Source organism: Vipera berus, assembly GCF_964194415.1.
Source record: "Vipera berus genome assembly, chromosome: 3".
Taxonomy (NCBI): domain Eukaryota; kingdom Metazoa; phylum Chordata; class Lepidosauria; order Squamata; family Viperidae; genus Vipera; species Vipera berus.
In genome coordinates this window covers 120,756,113-120,780,158 of record NC_138204.1, presented here as the reverse complement: position 1 = coordinate 120,780,158, position 24,046 = coordinate 120,756,113, and the positions used below count along the sequence as shown (strand labels likewise).

Genomic DNA, 24,046 nt, shown 5'->3' with positions numbered 1-24,046 from the left:
GCCTTGAAATTGCTTCCAGATTTTCTGCTTGCGATGAAAAAGAAAATGAAAACTTGATTATGTTTTTGTTAATCAGATATAGGTGCATTGTTATAGAAATGGTTTTGCGCATATTGTTGTGTAAAAGCAAAAAGCTGTGACTAACGTTATCTTCTACTGCGTTAAAGAGAGTCGGAAGTTGGTGCCTTTTTCTTTTCCTACACCAGGGGTAGGCAACCTCGGCTCTTTTATGACTCATGGACTTCAACTCCCAGAATTCCTGAGTCAGCAGGAATTCTGGGAGTTGAAGTCCATGAGTCACAAAAGAGCCGAGGTTGCCTACCCGTCCTACACTATCTTCTTTTTCTTTTACCTTCCCTTTTTTCTAATTTTCTATTACTTTGTAAAGTTTCTGTTTGTATTTTATATTTTGATAAATCAATAAAATTGATCCGCCCCCCCCCCCTTCTGAGAGACACCCCCAGGGACAGTCGGGCGCCACATTACAACCCGCTCTCTAATCTGCTGTTCCCATTCCCTCCCCCCCCCCGCCCCCAATCAGCTCCTTTTTCCAGGCGTGACCGAACAACACGGCCCGCCCCTTTCCTCTGCGCAGACGGTCCCCGGCTACGTGAGGCCTGCGTCTCCGCGGGAAAAGGCTGCGGAGAGCCGACGTGAGCCGGAGAAGGGAGGTCGCTTGTCTTGGTTCTGCTCTAGGAACGGCGTGCAGTAGTTAATAGCCTTTCGCGCCGGCAAAAGGCCTTGAGGAAAAGATTGTTGGAGTCAACCGCGATGTCCCATTTCCCCTTTGGAAAGCGCTGAGGAAAGGTGGGCTGGCGTTGATTAGAGCGCCCCTTGCTGACTCGGATGAATGCGACGTTAGGAGTCGTACAGAAAACGAATGTATAAGCCAGGGGTAGGCAACCTCGGCTCTTTTATGACTCATGGACTTCAACTCCCAGAATTCCTGAGTCAGCATAGCATAGCATAGCTGACTCAGGAATTCTGGGAGTTGAAGTCCATGAGTCATAAAAGAGCCGAGGTTGCCTACCCCTGGTATAAGCCCAGAGCCCAAATCAGAACTGGAGCTGACTAAGCTGGACTTTAAAAAGAGAGCGCCATCTCATGCCCCAGTCCTGTGTCTGATTTTTTTTTAGCTTTTTTTATCTTTTTCGTTCAGTCTTGGGTTTTTGAGCATGATGGCTGCTTCTGTACCTGGAACGGCTGGTCCGAAAAGCTGGAAGAGGAGTTGTTATCATTCGCATGGATGCAGTGTTGAGCACTTGCGAACCTGGCGGAGAGAGAGAGAAGCAGGTGACTGTGTTTCTAATTTCCTGATTTAGTTCTGTTCTCAGGCAATTCATTACTTTTTATCCCACTTAACGTATGTTGTCATTTTAGCATGATTCCATCCGAAATTTTAACTGAGGTCAATCTTACTAAATGTCTCAAAAGTTTCCCATTCTTTGATTCATCTGTGTAAGTTTTCATTATGCTTTCCCTTGTCAATTGCATTTTTACATAATTGAACAAGCTGTGCAATCTCGTATAATAACATTAAAAGACTCTTTTCACTCTTCCTTTTATACAAGGACACTTCGATAATTTTACAATTTTGTTACAGCTCTGAGAAGCGCACGGAGGCAAAAACAGTTGTTCAGTAAGCGGCGTTTATGTGAAGACAAGTCATCAGATGGAGAAGTTGAAATGGATGGTGAGGCAGCAGCTCTTTTAGCAGAGGAAGAGGTAATGTATACTTCACTAAATGAATTGGAATTCACTTAAGTATATTGGGTTATCAATTTCTGGAAACTTACCTAAAATGCTGGTGGCCATTCTCCAGAGATTGCTTTAATGCCCTCCCTTCAACATTCTTAAAGAGTGATTGATTATATGCTATCAGATTATGTGACATGTGTCACTGTTGACCATTAATGACTACATAGATCAGGGGTGTCAAACTGCCAGCCCATGGGCCGGATACGTAATACGGAAGCAGCACCCACCCCATTGCCGGCAATGGCAAAACTGTCCCGATACGTTGTGCGACGTCACGTGACGTTGCGAGTTTGACATGTCTGACATAGATAGACCTCCAGGGTGATAGTTCCTCAACCTGGTCCTTCAGGTCTTCCAGTGGTGCACACATCATTGCTACCATGAAGTCTGCTCACCTTGCTTCTCTCTTTCTTTTCACCATTCCCAGCGTTATAGATTTCTCAAAAGAGATAGGTCTTTACATAATGAGACCTGACAATTATAATTTGAGTGGCCATACTGAGTGACAGCTCTGGATTGATTTGTTCTGTTTGTTTTCTTGATAATCCAGGGTACTAACAACAGTCTTTTCCAATATCAATGCCAAAATTCATCAAAACTCTTTTTACCCTGCTTCTCAAAAGATCAACTTTTGTTTTTATAGAGTGTCAGAGGAAAACTATTGCCTGCTTGATTCTGATCTTTATAAGTTTAGAGACATCCCAGGATCTAAATATTTTTGACTGTTGGTCCTTCACTATTGATAGTCCTAAAAAGTAGACTGTATCCACCACTTCAATATTGTCATTTCTGAATTTCTGGTTGCTGTACTGGTTGTCAGTAGCTTCTTTATATTTAATTTGAGTTCCATTTTTGCACTGTGTTCCGTGGCTTTCATTATGACAGCTTGCAGAATATTTGCATTTTCTTAAAGTAGTGTTGTCAGCATAATATTTATGTTTCTTCCTCCAGTTTTCAAATGACAGTCATCTTCTTCCAATTCAGCTTCCCTCAATATATATTCTGCATAGAGGAGAGTACCTTACCTTAACTTTTTGCTGACTTGAAGCCAGCCTGTTTTGCCATGCTCCATCTAGACTGTGACTACTTGTCCTGTGTATAGGTTTTTCATGAAGACAATGAAATATTCTAGGATACCAGTTTTTTTAGGGCATTCCACAGTTTGAGATAATTGACACAAATCAAAACCTTTCTATAAACAAGTATACATTGATTTCCTTTTGGTATTTGACTTTCTCAGTTATCCAATGTAACTTAGCAAAAATTGTCTGTTGTTCCTTAAGCTTTTCCAAAGCTAGGTTGAATGTCTGGCATCTCCCTATCCATCTAGGGTTCTGTTTTGTTTTGAGTGATTTTAAGAGGTTGGATGTTCCATTCTTAGAGGGTAGAGATAATAAAATTCCATTGTCCTAGACAAAGCAGGGGTTCTGGGACAAACATGACGCTGCAAATTTTTTGCTGATTAGCTTGTTTTTTTTAATTTACTGCCGCTACCTCAGCCTTTCTTAATTTATTTCCTGTAAATTAAAGATTTAAATTAAGCAAACAGTACCTTCAGATGCAATTTGTTTTCTTCTTTGAAATTAGAACCTGGTGTACAATTGTGTTCTAGCTGCACAGGAATGTATTCCTAATGCATGTTGTCTGGGATATATAACAGTTAACATTTGCTAAGTTTATTAATGTTATTCAACTTTTATTCTTTGTAGCTCTCTTTTCCACTCCAAATAAACTATAATAAAATTGTTATCTTACACCGGAAATAAAATTAGGATTGGTGAATGGAGGAAGGGGGGGGGTCCTTGTGATATTAAATGTTTCAATAAGATCAATAGGCCTTTTCCATACACGAAAGCCATCAGACCTCTTGTTATGTATCAATTAGCCTCAGTTTAGCATGTAGCTGTAAACCTCTGAGATGCTTTTTTGTCTCCCAGAGATTGAACAGGAATGGCTTGGGTTAAGTCACACGCAAGTCAAGCTTAGCTCCTGGTAACATCATGCGTTTAGTTATGTGGCTTTCTTGGCAACTCTGTGGAAGTGTATTTTCACTGCCTTGTGGGATGTGTTTCTTTTTAACTCCCAATCTACTTGCATCTTTGCAGATTGCTTGCAGCCTCCCATTGACTCCTCCCTACTTACCTTTTGGAGACCACTCACCTGTACACCGCCCTGAGTCCTTCAGGAGAAGGGCGGTATAAAAATTTAATAAATATATAATATATAAATATAAGATTAAGAAGGTGCTGGGGCAACAAGAACGGCTATAAAATTGTTCCATTTTCCATTCCAGGCTGGCTAGAGCTATAAACAGGAGCACTAACAATGGGGCAAACAAAGAGACAGATGAGCAGCATATCAATTTAATCAATAAATAAAACAATAAAGGTGTGTAAACTAAATTCTTGACCTGAAAGGAGAAAAATAATAGAGATAGTGTGGGCAGCTGTGTCTGCCTGGGAAGATGGTACAGGTCGTCCTAGACGTGTGGCCACAATTGAGCCCACAATTCCCGTTGCTAAACGAGATGTTTGTTAAGTGAAATTTGCCCATTTTATGACACTCCTAGTCATAGTTGTTAAGTGAATCACTGCAGTTGTTGGTAACATGGCTTCCCCGTTGACTTTGCTTATCACATGACCCTGTGACACTGCGACCATCCTAAATATGAGACAGTTGCCAAGCATCTGAATTGTGATCATGTGACCATGAGGTTACTGCAGTGGTTGTAAGTGGGGAAAATGGTCATACGTCACTTTTTTCAGTGCCTTTGTAACTTTGAATGGTCACTAAATGAACTGTGGTAAGTTGAGGACTTAGCTGTATTCACTACTGAACCGAGGAGTGTCTTTAGGTTTACAAATGATGGCACAAAAAAGTTTTATCTGTTATTCCTGGTATGCCAGCTGCAGTTCTTAAAGAGTTGGTCCATTTTGGACAGTCACCCATGTATTAGCTATACCCATCTCGATTTTCATCATCTGGGGGGCCATTTATTCCTTGAGTGAAAATTCTGATTTGTTCTATGATCCCTTTGTTTTCTTGACAAAAAAGTTTCTCCTGTTGCAGAGTGTGGGTTTATTTTTGCCTTTCATACTAAGTAGAATAAAAACAAGCTCCCATCTCAGATTTGGTTTCTCTGTGTAAAGTTTTGTGTTGATTCAGTATTGTTCACCGGCAGGTTTCACAGCTTTTAAAAAAGGCCCAGAGAGGAACAGAAGACAGAACAGCCTCTATGCATCTTCTTCGACAAGGACTACAGTACAGAGAAGTCCAGCAGAAATTTATCAGGTTAGCTGATGTATGCTTCCATTATAGATTGATCCTAGTAGAAATTGCTTCTTTGGCTGGATAGGATGACCTAGACTTCATGTTGCCACATTTCAGAAGTATCTGGGCAAAAGGCCTTTCCCCCCACCCCCAGCTGGACTGTTTTCAGAAGGCACCATGCTGGGTAACATGGCTCCTCCAAGGCTTTGATCTTGACTAATATGCTAGTGAACCACATATGGTTCACTATATGTAGTGAACTATATGTAGATACATATAATCATTGGGAAATGGCTGATTTTGGTTGTTTTGGTAAGATTTGGCTCATTATTTCAGTGTCTAGATTCAGGAGCATCTATCTACCTTATTATTTGTTTCAATGTCTAGATTTAAGAGTATACGTAGCTTAAGCAATTGGTTTTAGAGCTTCCAGGAAATTTTCCTGTTGAATCCAAAAGGCATCTTTAAATGCATGTCTTTTAAAGCAGAGCATATTACAGAATTTCAGTTTTACTGCCTTTTGTCTGCATTTGGTCTTGAAGACTGCGTTTGTGAGCAATTTTTATATGTATTATAACTTTGTCATTGAGTGAGCAAATAGAGTTTAAAGGAATTTGCTGGAACTTAAGGGAGATTAAGTTAATTTTCCCGCTAAATCGAGTGTTTGCATTTGACCTGTATAACAGTCTGGAATAGGAAGCAATAGTGGTAAAAAACTTCCTAAATAGAAAAATATAAAGATATACCAACAGGAATCTGCCTTTCTTGATTACTTGGTAGGAAAGGCATTGCTTTGGTTCTTTCTTCCTAAATATTTATGTCCATTTTTTTTTTGCTTGGTAGAGAAGGAGAAAATTTAAAAGCTTGTATATAAACACTTAATTACAAAATATTCACATTTCATATGTAGAGGAGCATCCATTTTCTTGGTTAATTTTAATTAACTTTCAGCCCTCACTTAGAGGTTAGATATTTATTTTAGCAGGTCAGATTATAGGAATTCAATTCTGATTTATACAAGGGTTAAGAAGATAAACTACTGCACCTACTACAGTGTTTTGAATGTAGATAATTTTGTACCTTTTGCCTTTCCTTACGTAGGAAAAAATCAACAGCTTCAGAAACAAATATTATGAATGGGCAGTTACTTAGCAGCCCCTTTGCTCCACTTAGCTAATGTACTTTAAACCTGCAATAGGTAACTCGAATTTGGAAGGGGAAAGAGAAACCCAATTTTTAAACTTTCTGATCTGTGTTCAAAAATGTACACGTTGTATTCTATTCCAGTTCTCCTGGTGAGGGGAGTAAATGCACTGAGATTTTTTGTTGTTGTTGTTGTTCTGGTTCCATAAATGCTATTCACTTTTGCTTATCCTGGCCTCTTGGGTTGTAATGGTATGTGGGAATGATCTTGAAAGACAGAAGGAAGAACTAGATCCTCCCTAGTTTTCTGGAAAGTAAAAGTAAAGGAGATGAGAAATACTTTCAGAATTGTAAGCTTTTGTGATTGTAGCCTTATAATGTAGATAATATTAATACTCATTGTTTGTGCTTCTTGTCTGGACTAGCATGAAGGGTTGACAAGAGTCAGATTACCTGCAACTGTTCTACTAGGTTACTTTCAACTGTGCATTGCTTTCCTTTGCTTAGACATATCCAACAAGGATGCAATGTAGCAGGAGAATATATATGTTTTAATTGATAGGCTGGAGGGAAGTATGTCTGCACTGATTGGCCTATTTACCAGCAATCTAGCCAACCTGCAGATGGATGCAGCTTGCTGTTTACACGAACTTTCACTGTCTCCTGATCCTGCTGTGGTCGAAGCATGCTTACCAGCAACGTCTTATCTCCTGACTTACCTCTCTGGGCACAGTGTAGCTCTCATGGTAAGATGGGATTCTTGGGCTTAATAGTTCTTAATTCTGTTAAGCCAGAAGTGACTAAATTACTAACCCTGTGCAATTCCACTTAATAGAATGTAATAATTTCAGAACGATTCTTTTCAGTAAGCTATTATTTGCTTTTTAAAAAAAAGATAAGTCAAAATGTTTGTGGTCATCTAATCCGTATGGCACAGATCTGATAAGCCAAGGTTGTTCTTTTTGTTTGTTTTTTGCAATTTTGATGGTTTAAGACAGGGGTGTCAAACTGCCGGCCCGTGGGCCAGACGCATCGCCAGGAAACGGTGCCCACCCCATTGCCAGCAATGGAGAAAAAGCTCCGATACGTTGCTGGACATCACGTGACGTCACGAGTTTGACATGTCTGGTTTAAGAGCAGACCACTTGATTCCAGGAGGGAAGGTTCTGAGGATCATATGGAAATTAGATGAGTTGTTTTGCACAGTAGAAACTTGTTAAAAAAACACTTTAAAAACAGATCTCACCTAGATCCCAACATCCAAATGGGAATGCTTCGTGTATGCTATAAAACATATTTGTGGGTTTTTTTCTGTTGCTATAGAAATTATATACTTTACCTTTTTTACTCCTAGCATAGTTCTCATGCATCTAAGTTTCCAAATATTTACTAACCTTACTCGTTTGCAGCTCTGGTTCATAAAGCTGCAGTTAGACTAGAGTGAACGTAGGGGAGGAACATACTCTTTCCTAATGTATTTCAGGAGCTGTGTTTATACACATTAGGGAACTTAGTAGTTGAGATGAAAGCTGTGAAGAAGCACCTTCTACCTCAGGGCATCATCCCTGTGTTGGCATCCTGCATCCAGGTGAGTATCAAATATAATTCTTAGCCCAGCCATTTTTGACTATCAATTTTTGAGTCATGAATTACTTTTATTTATTACATTTTTATTGGCCTTCCTGATGTAAATGTGAGATTTTCTTTCTTTAATCCTTACTATAATAATTGTGTGGTTTAAGTTACCCTGAGAAATAATGACTGGCCCGAGGCCTTGCAGTGACATCCAAGAGTAAATGGGTATTCCTAGTCTTGACTGAATGCTTCAACTATTACAGTGCGGTCATTTTTCATTCTCCATGACTAAAAAAATTGGAATCTCCTTTTTCTGTAGCATGTGCTATATCTTACAGTTACTGAAGAGTTTAAAATAATTTTCAAAGAGGGTAGCTTCCTTTTTTTTAAGTATAGCTTGTTACTGTATTACTAAGAGTTGCTTAACCTATTGAGAAACTTCTGAGTATTTCTAAGAATATATAGTCTGAGATAGTTCCTGCATAGGTAACCTTGTCTACAGGTCCAATATATTATTTTCTGCACAAAACTCTTAGAAATGCTACTGTGTGGGAACAGCCAGTTTTTGGCCTCCCAACCTTCAGCTTTCCCAAACGTTTCTTATCGGCCTCTATGTGAATTACAGTGATGAGCACACTCTCCTGGTTCGCACAGGATGGCATGTGGGAGGTTTGGGAAACGCTATGATAGAGCTTTCACATGTATCTTTTAGTATCTTGTTTTTGTAATGATCTCATAGGCACCTGAGTAGTTCTCACTATGTATCCAATTATCACTATGTATCCTATTTTTTGAGATTGATGGGGTTTATGTAATGTTGTATTTGGTATTCAGAAAAAGGAGGTGAACAAAAGTTCAGCGGGCAGTTGCTCAGGGTTTTTTAGAGAGACGAGGCTGCCTGGCTGGTTCAGAGCATCTCTATCGACCCGGGTCTGAATTCTTTTCCCTACACTACTGAATTGTCAGCATTACAGCTTTTCCTTCACTGAACTTAGCACAGTCTACCAAACGAGGATTTTTGTAGGATATTTCTGCACAATGTGTCAGATATTTAGAACAATCTGTTCTCTTGCGCATGTTGTTGCTATTCTCCGCTTCCTTCTCCAACTGACTCTTTGACCCTTAACTATTGGATGATGAGTTGGATTGCTTAATTTCAGTCTCCTCATGTGACGATACAAGAAGGTGTTGGCTATGTTCTGTCACAGCTCTTGCAATCCAAGGAAGCTCCAGCTGAAATCATACCGTAAGTGAAATTCAAATGAGGAATTACATGCTTATGTGGTTATGTGATGCCCACGTGGATCCACATACCATTTTTCAGCTCCTCCTGCCCTCATTGGACATTGGCAGTGTCAAGCTGGGGCACGAGGGCTGCTGAAGGAGGTATGTCTCTTGGAAACTGCTCCTGCAGCAACAGTGTCCTGGGTGATATGGGGCAAATGAGGTGGGGTGCTTCTTAGTAGGCTAGCCTCTAGTGGGCTGCTTCTCACAAGTAAGCCTCCTCTTGCTAGTCACTTGCACAACTTCCCCATAAAAAAGAAGTAATCTGTTTTTGCCTTTTCATGTATAATTCAGGGGTCTTCAAACTCGGCCCTTTTATGACTCATGGACTTCAACTCCCAGAATTCCTCAGCCAGTGTGCCTGGCTGAGGAATTCTGGGAGTTGAAGTCCATGAGTCATAAAAGGGCCGAGTTTGAAGACCCCTGATTTATATCTTCCTTGGTCTTGAGGTAAGGAATACATTTTTAAAAAATTTCTTCTTAATCACGGTCAGTTCTTGGAGATTGCCTGGATAAGTCCCTGCAGTTTTCTTGTCAAGGTTTTTCAGAAGTGGTTTGTCATTGTCTCTTTCCTGAAGCTGAGAAAAGTGACTGGTCCAAGGTTACCAAACTGCCTTGATCCTTAAGGCAGGACTAGAGCCTCCCCATTTCCATCCTGATGCCTTAATCAGTACCTATATACATTTTAATAAATGCAGAAAATTAACATGTCGTATCCCTATAAAAATTGTATATAAACTCTTGCTGCATTTATCAAGGCCTCCATAGTATAGCGTTTTCTTTCACACCATATAGGCTGCTCTGATGTGACATTGCTTATCTGACTGCTTAGTTCTCTACTTAGTAACTAAATACGATTTTTCTTTTTGCCTGCAGGTTGCTCTTAGAATCTACTCTCCCTCAGCACATGCTTCACTTGGTTTGTTCCAGGCTGGAAGATGGAATAGGAACTGCAGTGGAATGTGCATGGGGTCTTCACTACATTATTTGCAGGTAAATATGTTTTGTGAACAATGAAAGTCCGAAATAGTAAGTCAGCAAATAGAGGGGAATAAACATTAAAAGCAGTAGGCATAATTTTTCATTCCAGGCTTTGTAGATAAATTGTGAGGGAAAAAAACAGCTAGTGTCATTGTGGGAGGATTGGGCATTAAAGAATTAATTAATCTCCTCAGCAACAGAGGATGGGGAAAATGTTGAGCAAAAGACAAGTTGGTAACAGGGCTAGTCAGTAAATAGAATTTGGTTACAGGCTTTCTCTGAAGAAGAAAAAATTGTTATTTTAAACAGGGAATGAGGTTAGTTCATGTGCTAGATTACTTCTCTGGTTGCCTTTCTGTTGTTTTTTTTAAGAAGGTGTGTGTGTGTCAATAAATAGAAAACAGAACAAAACAATCCCTTTGATAGGATTCTGTTTATCGTTCCATAAATACATAAGGTAATTGTATGTATTGATTTACAATAAAAATAACACAGAAGGTTGGTCCTTTGGCATCATATCATTGGATTTTTTAAGGTGACATGATTATGTCAGAAAATCAGGGGGGAAAAGAGAAATTTCCAATCTGCCTGAAGTCAAAGAGCAAGAACAAGGAAAGACAGAAACAGCTACCAGTACAATTGAAAAGTCAGGAGAAAAAGAACTAGGTTTATATATTTACAAGTGCTTTTATTTTGTTTCAGAGGGAAAAAAACCCCAATCTGAATGCCTTACCAAAAACAGGTGCAATAAAAAGCAATACCATACACATATAATATCAGCGGTAAAGGTCATACTGACAATGTCATTTATAATGCTGAACTACATACTAGCTACATATCTTAATTTCTGAATGCTTGCTTAAATACAGTGAGTTTTCACCAGTTTTCTAAATATTAACGGTGAGGATGTTGATTTTATTTCCCAGAGGAAAGCAGTTCCCTATCAAGAAAAATGCTTGTTTCTAAATCCCCTGCTCTTGCCCCTTGAGAGTGGAGGATAGCGACTTTTAATATGGTTCTTGTGTTGTACACCTTGGGTGAATAGATTGTGCTTGGAAGAAGCAGCCCTGCATACATCTATGAGCCAAGCAATAAAGGCCTTTATTACTAGTACCTTGAATTGTATCAGAGACAAATTGATAGCCAGCACAATTCCTGAAGTACTGGTATTGTGAAATATTATTAGGAGGTCCCCATTACCAGGCTGCATTTTGTATCAGCCGAAAATTTTGGATAAGGATAGTCCATTTTTGAACTGAGCAAGCCAGTTTGATGTACTACTTAAAAGGCAGTGGTCTAGAAATTGGGACACTCTTGAGTTCTAATCCTGCCTTGGACACAAGTCCAGCTGGGTGGGCCACTTCAATCTTGCCAGCCTTAGGAAGGAGACAATGACAAAACACATTTCCAAAAATGTTGCCAAGAAAACTGCAAAGACTTCTCTGCTGACATAAAGGTACCTTTCCACCCACTAACCATTTTGAATAGATTATAATAGTCCATTTGGTAGGTAATGAGGGCATTCCAGTTTGATGGAAGCCGTGGATGTATTGAAATATGAACAGGATTCACCCCATTATAGTCAGTTCATCTGTCTTACTCTAACTTTAGACCATTATTGTACTGCATTCTGGAATAAGAAGACAGATATTTACCATATATCATATCATTTAGAATGGAATGCTATAGATGTTTGTGCAATGACGTCAATACATATTATGAATACCAGAAATGATATTTCCACACATCTAAATTCCTGTTTAGATTATTATGAATGCAATCTTCGACATATGAAATAAATCCATTACTTTACAGATCCGGAATAAATAGAAGGTATATTCTAATTTCTTTCCTATAAGGTAATGTAAACCCAAAGAGGCAAGCTTCTAGATCAGAGGTCCCCAACCTTTTGGGCACCAGGGACTGGTTCTGTGGAGAGAGGTTTTTCCGCGGACCGGGTGTGTGTGCGTGGTTTTGTGTGCTGCCTGCATCCCGTGGATGGAGCTTTGCTTGTTTGTGAGGACTGGTTCCTGGCTTGTCGCAGCCCGGTGCTGGTCCAGGGACCAGGGGTTGGGGATCCCTGTTCTAGATAATAGATCAAAGTTGCTAAAAAGCTTCTACTGTAGCTAAATCTGCAACATCAAAATCTGATGCTCATGAAAAATGAATGTGGGGAGGATTACAGTAGTGGAAAGGAGAGACATTGGGCTGTATCCATGTTGCTGAAACAGAATGCTTATCTTTTGGTTTCCTTCTATTTGTAGCCAAGTGAACAATTCATTATTGATCTCCCAAAGGACTGTGCTATCCCTAGTGCAACTGTTGCTGGAATTATCCTCTCGGATAGCAACAACCTCTGTTGAGAGTCTAGAATTGGTAAAGTGAAAGGGAAATACTGTATATTGGATTTACCAGACTAAGACTCTGAAACTTTTTTCTGAATATATCTCATTTTATTTTACCTTCAGTTGATATGCCCTGTTGTGCGGTGTGTTGGCAATCTTATTGCGGAAGATGAAGCAAATACTGATGAACTGCTAATAAAGGAAGAGTGCCTTCTGAAGGCCTTATTTGTCTTTATGCAGTATTTCCTCCCCACACACACCTTTGTTGTGAGCGAATGTCTGTGGCTCATGAACAACCTCACCGGTATGTCCCCTGAACACATCTCAGATATTCTGGTTCAGAGAGCAACAGGATTGCTAGTCTTTCTTTTGTTGCCATTTATACTCTTCCAAAGAGTAATAGCTTCGATAATACTAAGAACTCAGTTAAAAGAATTGGTTTGAATATTAATAACTGTCTAATTTTAGAACATTGCAGATTAATACAGACAGTGCATATTGTAGAAGGATAGAGCATTCTTGCTCAGAGGAAAATCTGTTTTTGAGAAGTGGTAAACTCCAGATTCAGTAATACAGTTCTTGTTCAACTTCATATTATCTGTGTGTTCTAAGTGAAATACAGGTAGTCCTCAATATATCGATGAAGATTCTCAGTCATCCAGGTAGAATTGTCTAGAAGTTGAGGCATGGCAACTTATTTTCTTGTTGGCTTGAAATGGTTTACTGCTTAGCCAAGTAGCTTCTTCAGTCTGAGCAAGTTGGTTAGGGGGAATCTGAGTAGGCAGAGTTTTTGGAATGTACCAACTCTTAAAATTCCTAGGGGTCATTAAGTGTGGCCTCCTTGGAGAACCTGTGAAGAGGTCTTAATCTTGCTGGGACTAATGAAAGAGCAGCATAAAAAGTAGAGGACAGGTTATGCCTGAACTCCACTTCCGCTGGGTCCTATGGCAACCTAGAAATGGAGAGCTACAGGAAACCACCACACAGAACCCAATAACTGCAGTTTGACTCCCACCACTCACTTCAACATAAACTAGGAGTCATCTGGACATTACGTCACAGGCAGAAAACATTCCCACTTCCAGGGATGCCCAAAAGAAGGAATTACAGGCATCTGAGGACAGCTCTCTAAGGGTTATGGATATTCAGATTGGGCCTTTATTGAATCAGCATCCGGATCCAACAAAAGAATGGCAGGCAAGCTGAGACTCAGTGTCAGTGGAAGAATCTGGTCTGTCCTTACATGGCTGATGTATTGGAGAAGCTAAAACAGATATTTGGGAAACACCACGTACATGTGTTCTTCAAACTCACCAACACTGAGACAGAGGCTTGTCCGCCCTAAAGACTGGACACCAAAACATAAGAAGAGCAATATAATGTATGCAATTCAGTGCAGTGAGGAGTTCAGAGCTCTACATAAATGGCCCAGCACAGGAGAAACAGCACCACATGACCAGAATCAGCAGTATACAATAATATTCACGTTTTGGATACAGAAGATACCGTGTTTTCCTGAAAGTAAGACCCAGTCTTATTTTTTTTTGCCTCCAAAAGAGGCACCAGGTCTTATTTTGGGGGGATGTCCTACACGCTTACCTTAGGACCGCAGCAGTCAGGCCTCCCACGCCCCAACCCGTCGCGCCCTACCTGAATTCTGTGGCTGCTTGCAGCCACATGGTGCATCACGCGGCTGTTGCCGCGCTCAACAGGAGCCCACATGGCTCATCACACCAATCATGCCGCTGCCGCCACTTGCAGCAGGAAATCGTGTGGCTCGTGCAGATTGCGCCGCTGCCGCTTGCAGCATGTGTGATGCACCAACATGGCAAGCGGCCACAGAAGAACTCAGGCAGTGGTGTGACAGCACGTGGGGCAGCTCCACCCCGCCCTAGCTTGATTTTTACGTGTGTGCCTTGCCCCCAAACCAGGGCTTATTTTTGTGATAGGGCTTATATTGGGTGCACGTGTAAAAAAGCTAGGGCTTATTTTCAGGATGGGTCTTGTTTTTGGGGACATATGGCAAACGGCTTGAGAAAGGGGTGAAGGTGTCCATTTAGTTGAAAAGCCGGTTCCCTCAATAGAAGTGGAAAGGTCAGACACAACCTCTCCCCCATTTTTGTGCTGCTGTCGTATCAGTCCCCAAGAAGATCAAGAGCATTTTACAGGTTCAGCAGGGAGGCCATACTTAATGATGGCTAAGAATTTTAGGATTTGGAATAACTTTCTCTTGACTGAAGAAGCTACTTGGATAAGCAGTGAAATGTTTCAAACCAACAACAGCAACAAAAAAAATCAGTTGACGTGACTTAACTTCCAGACAGGGAGTCCTCAACTTACCAAAATTGGGACTGGAAAATCCAGTTAAATAAGGCATCATGGGACTGCACCCAATTTTATGACCTTTTTGCCATGGTCATTAATTGAATCACTGTGGTTATTAAGCAAGACATCACATGATTATGATTTTCCACCTTTCCTCCTGGCTTCCCCATTGACTTTGCTTATTGGAAGATAGCTGGGAAGGCCACAAATCAGTATCACATGACTGCAGGACGGTGCAGCCATTCTAAATGGGAGTTAGTGTTGCCAAGAATCTGAATTCTGATCAGGCGACTGGGGTGTGCGTGATGGCTATAATTTCAAGGACAGGTCATAAGTCATTTTTTAACATGATCATAACTTTAAAGTACCATTAAACAAATGGCCTAGGTCAAGGACTACCTGTAAATGGATGCCTGATTTTTCTGTATGGTTCTCAGTTCGCAGCACCACATCTTGTTCTGCTCTGCTCAGCCTGGAAGTCTTTCCGTATCTGTTGAAGCTCTTATGTTCTTACCAGGTGATCAGCTTACTGGTAGGTAAAAATATTGTTTCTAAAATATTGTCATTGTGAAAAACCTGGAACTGCGCATTCGCAATTTGATACGAATAGCTGTTTTTAGTGACATTTCTGGCAAGGCTAAGTTGAAGACATACATGAAACTGTTTGCCCTGCCACTAATCAAAGCAAAAATAGCTGCTTCAGAAAACTGATCCTTTACCCAATATGCAGGGACAATGCAAAAAGGAGTGAGGGCATCCTTAGGCGTATCGGGGAAGGTTGGCAAGGGTGTATGAGAGGTGTAACATGGGTCAGGAGGCATCAAGGGGAAGAGCAAGTAGTGTGGGTTGGAAAGGTGCATGAGAGGAGAGGTGCACTATGGATCAGGGAGTGTGGGTGTGCATAAGTGTGGGTCGGAGGAGAGGGTGCATGAGAGGCAAGAGTCAGGTAGGGCGCAAGAGGGGATGCAAGAGGCATTGATTGTGGAGGATGCGCAAGAGGCACAGGTTGAGGAGGGTGCATTAGGGTGCACAAGAGGAATAATACAGGTCAGGGTAGTGCATGGGTGTCCAATAGATTAGGGGTGGGTGCACACATGGCCAGTGTGGTGCAAATGCAAAGGGGCTGAGGAAGAGTACATGCATGTGGGACTTACCCCAGCAATTTGCAGCCTTTTCTGCCAGAAGGCTGCAAATGGCAATCAAGTGTGATTGCCAACACACAGATCGCAATCTCTTGACCAAGGCACTGCTAGGATAGCCAAAACTCTAAGGACTGGTTGTAACCACCATCTTAACTTTAAACAGTTGCTAAACAAATGATCATAGGTCATTTCCTATTCTATAGATTAAAAATGTTCAGCTATTATGGGCTAATGGGCATATTTGAAAATTTCATAGCACGTTTGGGTGTGCTCAGATCACCATCTCTTGAGTTACCAGGAGTTTACCTCAGCTTATGTTTGTCTTTTTTTCTGGACCTTTCAAGTATTGAAATTAGTTTATTGAGTGTGGATAAAAGATTCCAACTGCTGCAGTTAGAGCCAAATTGGGAATATTTCCATTTTTACTCATTCAAAAATTAGAGAATATAATTATTGGTTAAAAATTACTTCAGGGAAATTGAGATTCCCAAAATTGTTACTGCTAGAATAAACTAAGCTTCATTTAGACTCCACTTGGATAGTACTGCTTACACATTACATTAGGAATTGCAGGTTTCCCATCTCTTGTTTAGCTGTATCTGGTCAAGTTCAGAGAATAGTTGCACAAATAATCTCTGATACAGTATAGGAGTATATATTGTATATATTGTTACTCTCAGTAAGGCTGGTATGACAGGATGGATGAACTTACAAATATAATTACATATACATTAATTTTCAAATTGAAATATATTTAATATAGTTAAAAGCCCCAAGTATCTTAGGGAATTTACCCATGTGAAATTTGAAAGTGGAAGTTTCACTAAAATCCCTTATCATGAACATACATACATATCATATAGAAAGAGATTATTATTTGCAACTGTATATAAGACAAGTGGTTCACTGGTACCCGTTATCTTAGAATAACATGTTATTGTGGTCAGAACACAAATATTAAACAGCCCTTTTTGAATAAAATAATGCAGGTAAGAGCCAAATATATGTAAATCGGACTGAGGTAAATTATAAGGGTGCTAAGTATACCTGAATGCAGTTTCTGTTTATTTCTTTATTTTTATGGCTTTATTCAAACTTAAACTATATGGGGCTAATCAATAAAGTATTGTTGGCTTTCATGTGTGAGGATTCAGATGCATTGATACTGTGTCCTGAATCTTAGTGGAAAGGCAACGAAGAAATCTTTGCAAACAATAGAAGATATTTAAGGCAGGTTTTTAATATCTGTATAAATTGATATTGGTAACTGAAGTTACTCACCTTAGTTTCTGATTCCATCTTCCCCTTTAGGTTCTAACAGTGTTGTGCAATGTAGCTGCCAAGGGTGCTGCCTACTGTGAAAGGCTGCATCAAAAGGCTGTGCTTCCTTCTCTTGTAAATATCCTTCTCGTTTCTGACGTCCAAGTAATAGGCCAAGATCTAGAACTATTACATCTTATCTTCCTTCACTGGCCAAAGGTAGACTTTTATGCATGGTGTATCACAGTATTATTATATTTTCTAAAAGTCCAGGATGTACTACTAGCAGTTTCAATACTAATGTGTATGTTCTTTCACTCTTGTCAGGCTGCCGTTGACTTTGTAAATCATTCTGGACTACACGCCTTACAGCAGCATCAAGATAACCTACATTTGCAAGAGCGAGTCCAAGTGCTAATTCAAACAATTAGCCAGATAACTGCTCTCCCTCAAAATAATACCCTTGGAACTAAAAATCTTCATTTTACCTCTTTACAAAATTGAAGCAATGGCAAGAAATTTTGAACAAAACCCTTTGAACAGCACTGTACTACTAAATCTTATATCTGTATCATTTGTAACCTTCAGTTGAGCAAAACATTCATCATAGAACAACACTTTTTGAACCAATTTACCTCAAATGGGTTCTTACAGAATACATCCCTATGCTCGTGTTCTCTCTCCCACACACACTGACATCCACATCCATCAGCACCTTTCGTTTCTGAGCATTTGTGCTCATATGCACCCTGCATTTCTCTTCCCTTCAGCTGAAAAATAACATCAAAGCGTCTTTTTTTTTTTAAAAAAAAAAGAGGAGTATACGTATTAAGGCATTCCAGGAATTCTGTAAAAATTAGCATGATTAATAAAAATGTCTTAAATAAGCAAATATAAAATTCAGGGGTGAATTTTGCTGAATTTAATGGAATTTATCTAAAAGTGGTTACAGGTTTATTAGATCATACAACATTTGTAATAGTTTGCATGAATTTAAGGTATTTCTATTTGGATTTATACTTTAAGCATAATGAAGGTAGTTTTCAAATTTATCGTTAATGCCAAAGTCCTGCATTCCAACCTGCAAATGTAACACGTATTTTTCTTCATTGAATTGGTTATTATATATGCTTCTAATATTTAGTTGGTTGGGTGAGAGAAGCCAGCAAAAATGGACCAAGTTTAAAACAGAGTAGATGTGTTGGTGAATATGGAAAAAACCTTTCCAGGAAAAATAATCCACCAATATATCATTTTTGGAGAGTCGATTGGACAGCAGTTTAATAAATAAATTCAAAAGTTGCTGATTTCCATTCTAAGCTCCCCTTCTTTCCAGTGATGTGATCTAAACTGGAGTGAAAGTTATCTACCATGTATTTCCCAGTGCACACCCACACATTGATATAATTAATATGAAGGGAAGTGTAGAAAAAAATCAGAAGAATGGACACAACTTCTGGCCACTGAGCTCTTCAAAGAACTCTGAGGCACTGTTTACCTTAACAGTCTTTTATTAGAGCAATATAACATTGGCAATGCTTGGTTAAAGCTGGGATTTGGATACCCCTCCCCTAAGGACAATAATATTAAAACATAGTTCCCTCCTTTTGCTGCTGTCATAAATCACATTCTCCAATTGGTTTGAAGGGTCAGTTCTCCCTCCTTAGCTTAACCCCCAGTTTTTTCTTATCGCCTCTTATTACGTTCAACCTTGAAAATGCTCTGCTGCTGTTATTATGTTAACTAATCCCCCATGCATATTCTTCCCCCTCTCTTCTTCATCTAACTTTAAAAGTGATACAGAAGTAGAAATATAAAATAGCTGCTACTTCATCTTTTGTCAAAGCAAGAACATCCCATGTTAGCAGCGTTGACACACTGCTGGTAAATGAGTGGGAAAGAATTCTAGAAGTTTTGCTCTGCATGTTTTCACTACACTGCTTAGATTGCCCTGGTACATATGTTGACCAAAACAGGACACATTGTACACGACTTTATTTTAGATCACAATTAATTACATGGAAATTACAAATGAATATATAGAATTAAACACGAATATAGGATTATCTTCATATTTTGCTATTAACAGCATTCTCCAAGGCTTTGGCAACTTGGTCCACATTTAGGTTACTCAGTGACACATTCTTTTCTAGGCCAAAGGCTGTAAAAAAGCAAATTTGATAAAAAAAAAAGTCTTACAGACTTCAAAGATAATTCTAAGGTTTCAAAAGACAATTGTGTTTTTTAATCTACAGGTCTTTTATGAGTGAATTGCTTATCTAAAATTTGCTAATACAATTCAGAGAAAAGCCTTGCCCCATGGGGATAAAATATATATATGCACAGTACTGTTTTTCTAAAATGTTTTCAGCTGGCATTGAATGGTACAAGGGAAAAAAAAGGCTGCTCCTAAATGATACATTGATGGAAGATATATTTTCTTTGTGATGTGCCAGCAGCACTTTCTGTAATACAGATAGTCCTTGACCTACAACCATAATGCAGCCTGCTTATTACGGTCACAAGTATAGCGTCATAACAGTTGGTAGGGACTCTATACCATTCCAGATAAACAGTTGTCCAATCTCTTGAAAACCTCCAGTGATGGAGCAAGCCTCTCCACTGATTGCTCTCATTTCTCCTTAATTCTAGGTTGGATCTCTCTTTAATAATCTTCCATCTGTTTCTTCTTGTCCTGCGCTCAGGTGCTTTGGAGAATGGATCAACCCCCTCTTCTCTGTCACAGAGAATTGGAAAAATGCTATCATGTCATCACTAATCCCTCTCTTCACCAGACTAGATGAGTTCCCGTTCCCCTTCCTAGTCTAGATCATTGATGAAGATGTTGAAGAATTCTGGGTCTAAGACAGAATCTTGAGGTACCACACTGCATACGTCCCTCCATTTAGATGTGGTTCCATTGAGGACTACGCATTAAGTGTGGTTGGCCAGCCAGTTGCAAATTCATCTGGTGTGATACTGTCTACCTCACATTTTTCAATCTTACCAAGAAAGCAGGCTGTGGTCTACTATGTCAGATGCCTTACTGAAGTCTAAACAAACTATGTCGACAGTATTTCCCTGATCCAGTAATTTAGTTTAAATTAAATTAATTAAACATAACATAAATTTTGCTCTAAAGGCAGTCAGATAAATAGCAATTAACTTTCCAAGAGCTCAGCTTCTGCCCTGCCCATTTGCTTCACATGTTGTGCTCTAACCGCCTGAACATTTTGACTTGAGTTTTTCTTCATCTCCTCAATGCAGGCTGCAGAAAGATTTTGTTTGCTTCTTTCCTTTACTCTTCAGCCTGGCAGTCACTCATCGATATAAGTAACTTACAGATTTTGTCACCCTTTTTCCAGGCATGCAGTAAATTTGGCAAATGGGATAGTTAAAAAAGATTGAGATTGGAGGGGGGGCGGAGAGAAAGATCAACAAATCCCCCAGCTTTTTTTATTGAAGACATATGGGTTTCTGGGGAGGGAGGGGTTAAACAAGGGAAAGGTTTTGAGATGCTCCTTTGAAGCTGCTGTCTTTGCATGCAGGTAGCTGATTTCCCCAAAGCTTAGCAAGAGTCAGGAGAGGTTTACAACCTCCTGACAGCCAGCTGATAGGGGTAGAAAATTTCAAAAGCAGCCACCATTTCCACAAGGAAAATGAAAGCTGCTTCCAGGATGCATTGGGAACAGGCCCAAGCACTATGAGTTCCTAACGGGGTGGGATGGGATGAAAGGGGTGGGGGTGTTGCAGCATCTTTGTGATCAATTGTAAGGCTGAATGACCATCATGTTGCTGCAGCTGCCATAGGTTTGAAACAGCATCGTATGTAGCTCTGGGGGTTTCATAACTTCAAATGGATGTTAAGTGAGCTGTCTATCTCGAGAAGTACCTGTAGTCTATACACAACTCATTTTCATAGGTTGTATTTATCTATTTACTCTATTGCCTATCTTCTTGGTGCATACAATGCCCAGAATATCAACCAATTTAGCTGGCTTGTTAAGCATATTATATGAACACAGCCAGAGCTGAAATTCACATATGTCCCTCCTAATTTTGCTTCGTCAATTGTTCAATTTTCTCTAAACCAGGAATTTGGACAAGTGAGAGATCAAAATAATAGAAGACTATATCTAGGAGTATAGTCTACCATTTATATATTTATATTTATGAGTCACAGAAGGCCCTTTTTAGATTGCAATACTCATTGCAAGCAGAGAATTTCTCCCATTCCCATCTAGTTCTGAAATCTATCCTGCTTTATAATTGAACTAGATGGTACAATTTTAAAAAGATTTATTAATAGGGATGTGGGCAAATATATTCACTCCACAAATACATTGTTTTACTATAACAATAATACAGCACGTTTGTTCTGTCAACAGCTTTATCCATTAGTCCATACAGGGCTTATTATTTTCACTGCCTTGTACTATATTTTGATGGTCAGATTTTTAGAAATAAAGATTCAATGTCATCACAATTTGTTATACAGATAGAAGAAAGATGCCCCCCATAATACTGGTAGTAATTATTTTTCCCATTACATGATTAAAATCCTGTTTTCAGATATTTATGGACATCATACATTTCAAGCATTTGGCCACTGGGAGGTCCATTTAGTTAGGCAATTGATAATAGAAAATCAGCCTCAACATAAATTATGCGTGACAGAAATTTTTCTATGAAAATGTAAATTGAATACATTATATTTAGACACTCTTAGATTCTTAAAACATTTTTAAAGTAAATGTATTAGAAGATAAGTAAAAATTCTGTAAAAGAAACTAACAGTAGCACCTGTTTTTGTCTATGATTCTAACAGATTTTCCTTTCTGCCAGTTACTCTATATTGGCACCTGCCAATTTCTTTGCTCTCTGTTGCAAGGATGTAGAATTCAACATAGGTTTGTTATATATTATGTAACAGAATTAACACAAAAGTCTCTATTGAATCTCTATCTTTTGTTTGTAATACTATATATTTCTTTTGATAGATTAAGCCAACATGTGCATATGTTCTGTTGGCATCACTTGTTTATGTGAAAATAGCCTTGACTTACAAACAACTGCAATTCATACCTGCAGAAAACCCTCCCATTTTTAACAATAATATATTTCAAACAAAATGTTTTAGAGATAAATAACAAACCCTGTGGAGTGAACTGAACAAACTGTCTCTATTGTGCTTGCAAAAGAATATTTTACAGAAAATCCCTTTCTAACTCACCATATCTAGCCCAAAGCATAGGATGAACATTGGAGCACTCTCTGATCAAGATGGGGAAATCTGGATTTGCCTTCTTCAATGTGACATAGTGCTGTTCAATGAAATCTCTGCAAAGAATTTAACAAGTAGAATAGAATACATTCAGTTCAAGAATTTTATTCCATTCCATTACCAAAACTACAAAAAGCGTGTGTATTGATTCATATCTTACCCAGTTTTGATTAACTTTTAATGTTCAATGTTTTAACACTTTAATGTTTTATATTGCTGTTTTTATGACAGTCTCTCAACAGTGATACGGGTAACAAATACATTTAACAAATAATCACAGAATGTGCTTGTCAGAATCCATTCCTTTGTTTGGGGGTGGGTGGGTGTTTCTGTTCTTTTCCCGTTTCTTTCTGGGCCTTCTGTCATTCTCCTGGGGGTGGGGGTGCTCCAGGGAACACATCTTTTCTCCTTTTTGCTTAGCTATAATGTATCCTCTCTGCCTGTCCTATCATGATTCACCCTTAAAATTCCTCTACTCTCTGTATTGTAAGGAAATCAGGATTTGTTTTAATCCCGTCTGCCTTGAAACGTGTCTGCCTTGACACGTAAGGAAGGACTAGGATCAACCCCTCCTGGGCTTCCTGCTACAAAGCTTAATAGCAGCCCAGAGGGCACCTCGCTATTTTCTCCCAGCCAGCCTATCCACTTAGCAACTCCTAAGTAGGCAGCCCTTTTTCTGAACCGCCAGGAGCCACTTCTGCAAGGAACTTTTGTTTCCTCCGATACCTTGTATACCAGGTACCTCCAGTGCTCCCAGTCATTTACTCTGGGTCGGCTTCTTCGCACAGCCAAATATACTGAAGCGTACTAAGTGAAACCTATTCAAATGCCCACATTGCACCGCCGCCAAGCTGGGCAATGCTATCCACCTTTTAGCCCGCGCGATGCGCAACGCCAAGGGATAAGCGGGGCAGCTTTCATGCCCTTCCACAAAGGGGTCGGATAAGATCCCTGCTCGCCTCTCACCTACCGGACACCCTGACTAGCCGCCGAGTGTTGGCAAAGGTGGATCCGAATTTCTTTGAGATTCTGGGCAAGGTTGCCCCCGACGGTTCGGACAACTGCGGCGGCCGCCATGCTGACCGCCAGCCCCGACGTCCCGCGGGCGGTGGGCGTTGCTGCGCCTGCGCTAAGGCCAATCCGGCGCTCAGCAGAAGACCGGCGCTTAATGACGCGAACAGGATGACAAGCTCGCGAGGTGTTATGGGTAATCAATACATAATTCCCTGCCGCGGTTTATAGACCTATATAAATGTTTAAAGAGATACAAAACTCATATATGTTTTTTTTCTTGATTTAAAGCTGTATCTGGCTGCACAAGTTCTGGACTGAAAACTGCAAACTAGAATCATCGGGCTGGAAGGGACCTTGAAGGTCTTCATCACTGGAGGTTTTTAAGAAGAGATTGGACAGTCATTTGTCTGAAATAGCATAGGGTCTCCTGCTTGAGCAGGGGGTTGGACTAGAAGACCTCCAAGGTCCCTTCCAGTTCTATTCTGATTATTCGTTTAGTCCAAATCCCTGTCCAAGGCAGGAAACCTGAATAATTGTTCTCATTTGTCAGGAAATTTCTCCTTAGTTCCAGTTTGGATCACTCTCTTACTACTAGCTTCCACCGATACTTTCTTGCCCTGCTGTCAAGTGCTTTGGAGAACAAGCCGAACCCCTCTTCTCTGTGA

General features: G+C 39.8%; 2 protein-coding genes across 3 annotated transcripts; one reads left to right on the top strand and one right to left on the bottom strand.

Annotated features, from left to right (window-relative positions):
* The first annotated feature begins 616 nt into the window (after positions 1-616).
* Positions 617-18,890, top strand: TMCO6 (transmembrane and coiled-coil domains 6). Of its 2 annotated transcripts, XM_081325919.1 has the most exons (13): positions 617-807; positions 1,160-1,293; positions 1,604-1,725; positions 4,940-5,049; positions 6,776-6,917; positions 7,655-7,759; positions 8,907-8,992; positions 9,907-10,023; positions 12,276-12,387; positions 12,480-12,660; positions 15,119-15,213; positions 17,135-17,302; positions 17,411-18,890. In XM_081325919.1, the coding sequence occupies exons 2-13, from the start codon at positions 1,176-1,178 to the stop codon at positions 17,585-17,587; spliced, it is 1,533 nt and encodes a 510-aa protein (XP_081182045.1). In that variant the 5' UTR covers positions 617-807; positions 1,160-1,175; the 3' UTR covers positions 17,588-18,890. The 2 variants fall into 2 exon arrangements, with proteins under 2 accessions (XP_081182045.1, XP_081182044.1); XM_081325918.1 differs by lacking the exon at positions 617-807 and having other exon boundaries at positions 994-1,293; positions 6,734-6,917.
* Positions 18,891-19,061: 171 nt separating this feature from the next.
* On the bottom strand, positions 19,062-23,524 carry NDUFA2 (NADH:ubiquinone oxidoreductase subunit A2). The gene is made up of 3 exons (XM_081325920.1): positions 23,338-23,524; positions 22,317-22,423; positions 19,062-19,244 (listed from the first exon to the last, which is right to left on the bottom strand). The coding sequence occupies exons 1-3, from the start codon at positions 23,442-23,444 to the stop codon at positions 19,153-19,155; spliced, it is 306 nt and encodes a 101-aa protein (XP_081182046.1). The 5' UTR covers positions 23,445-23,524; the 3' UTR covers positions 19,062-19,152.
* Positions 23,525-24,046: the final 522 nt, after the last annotated feature.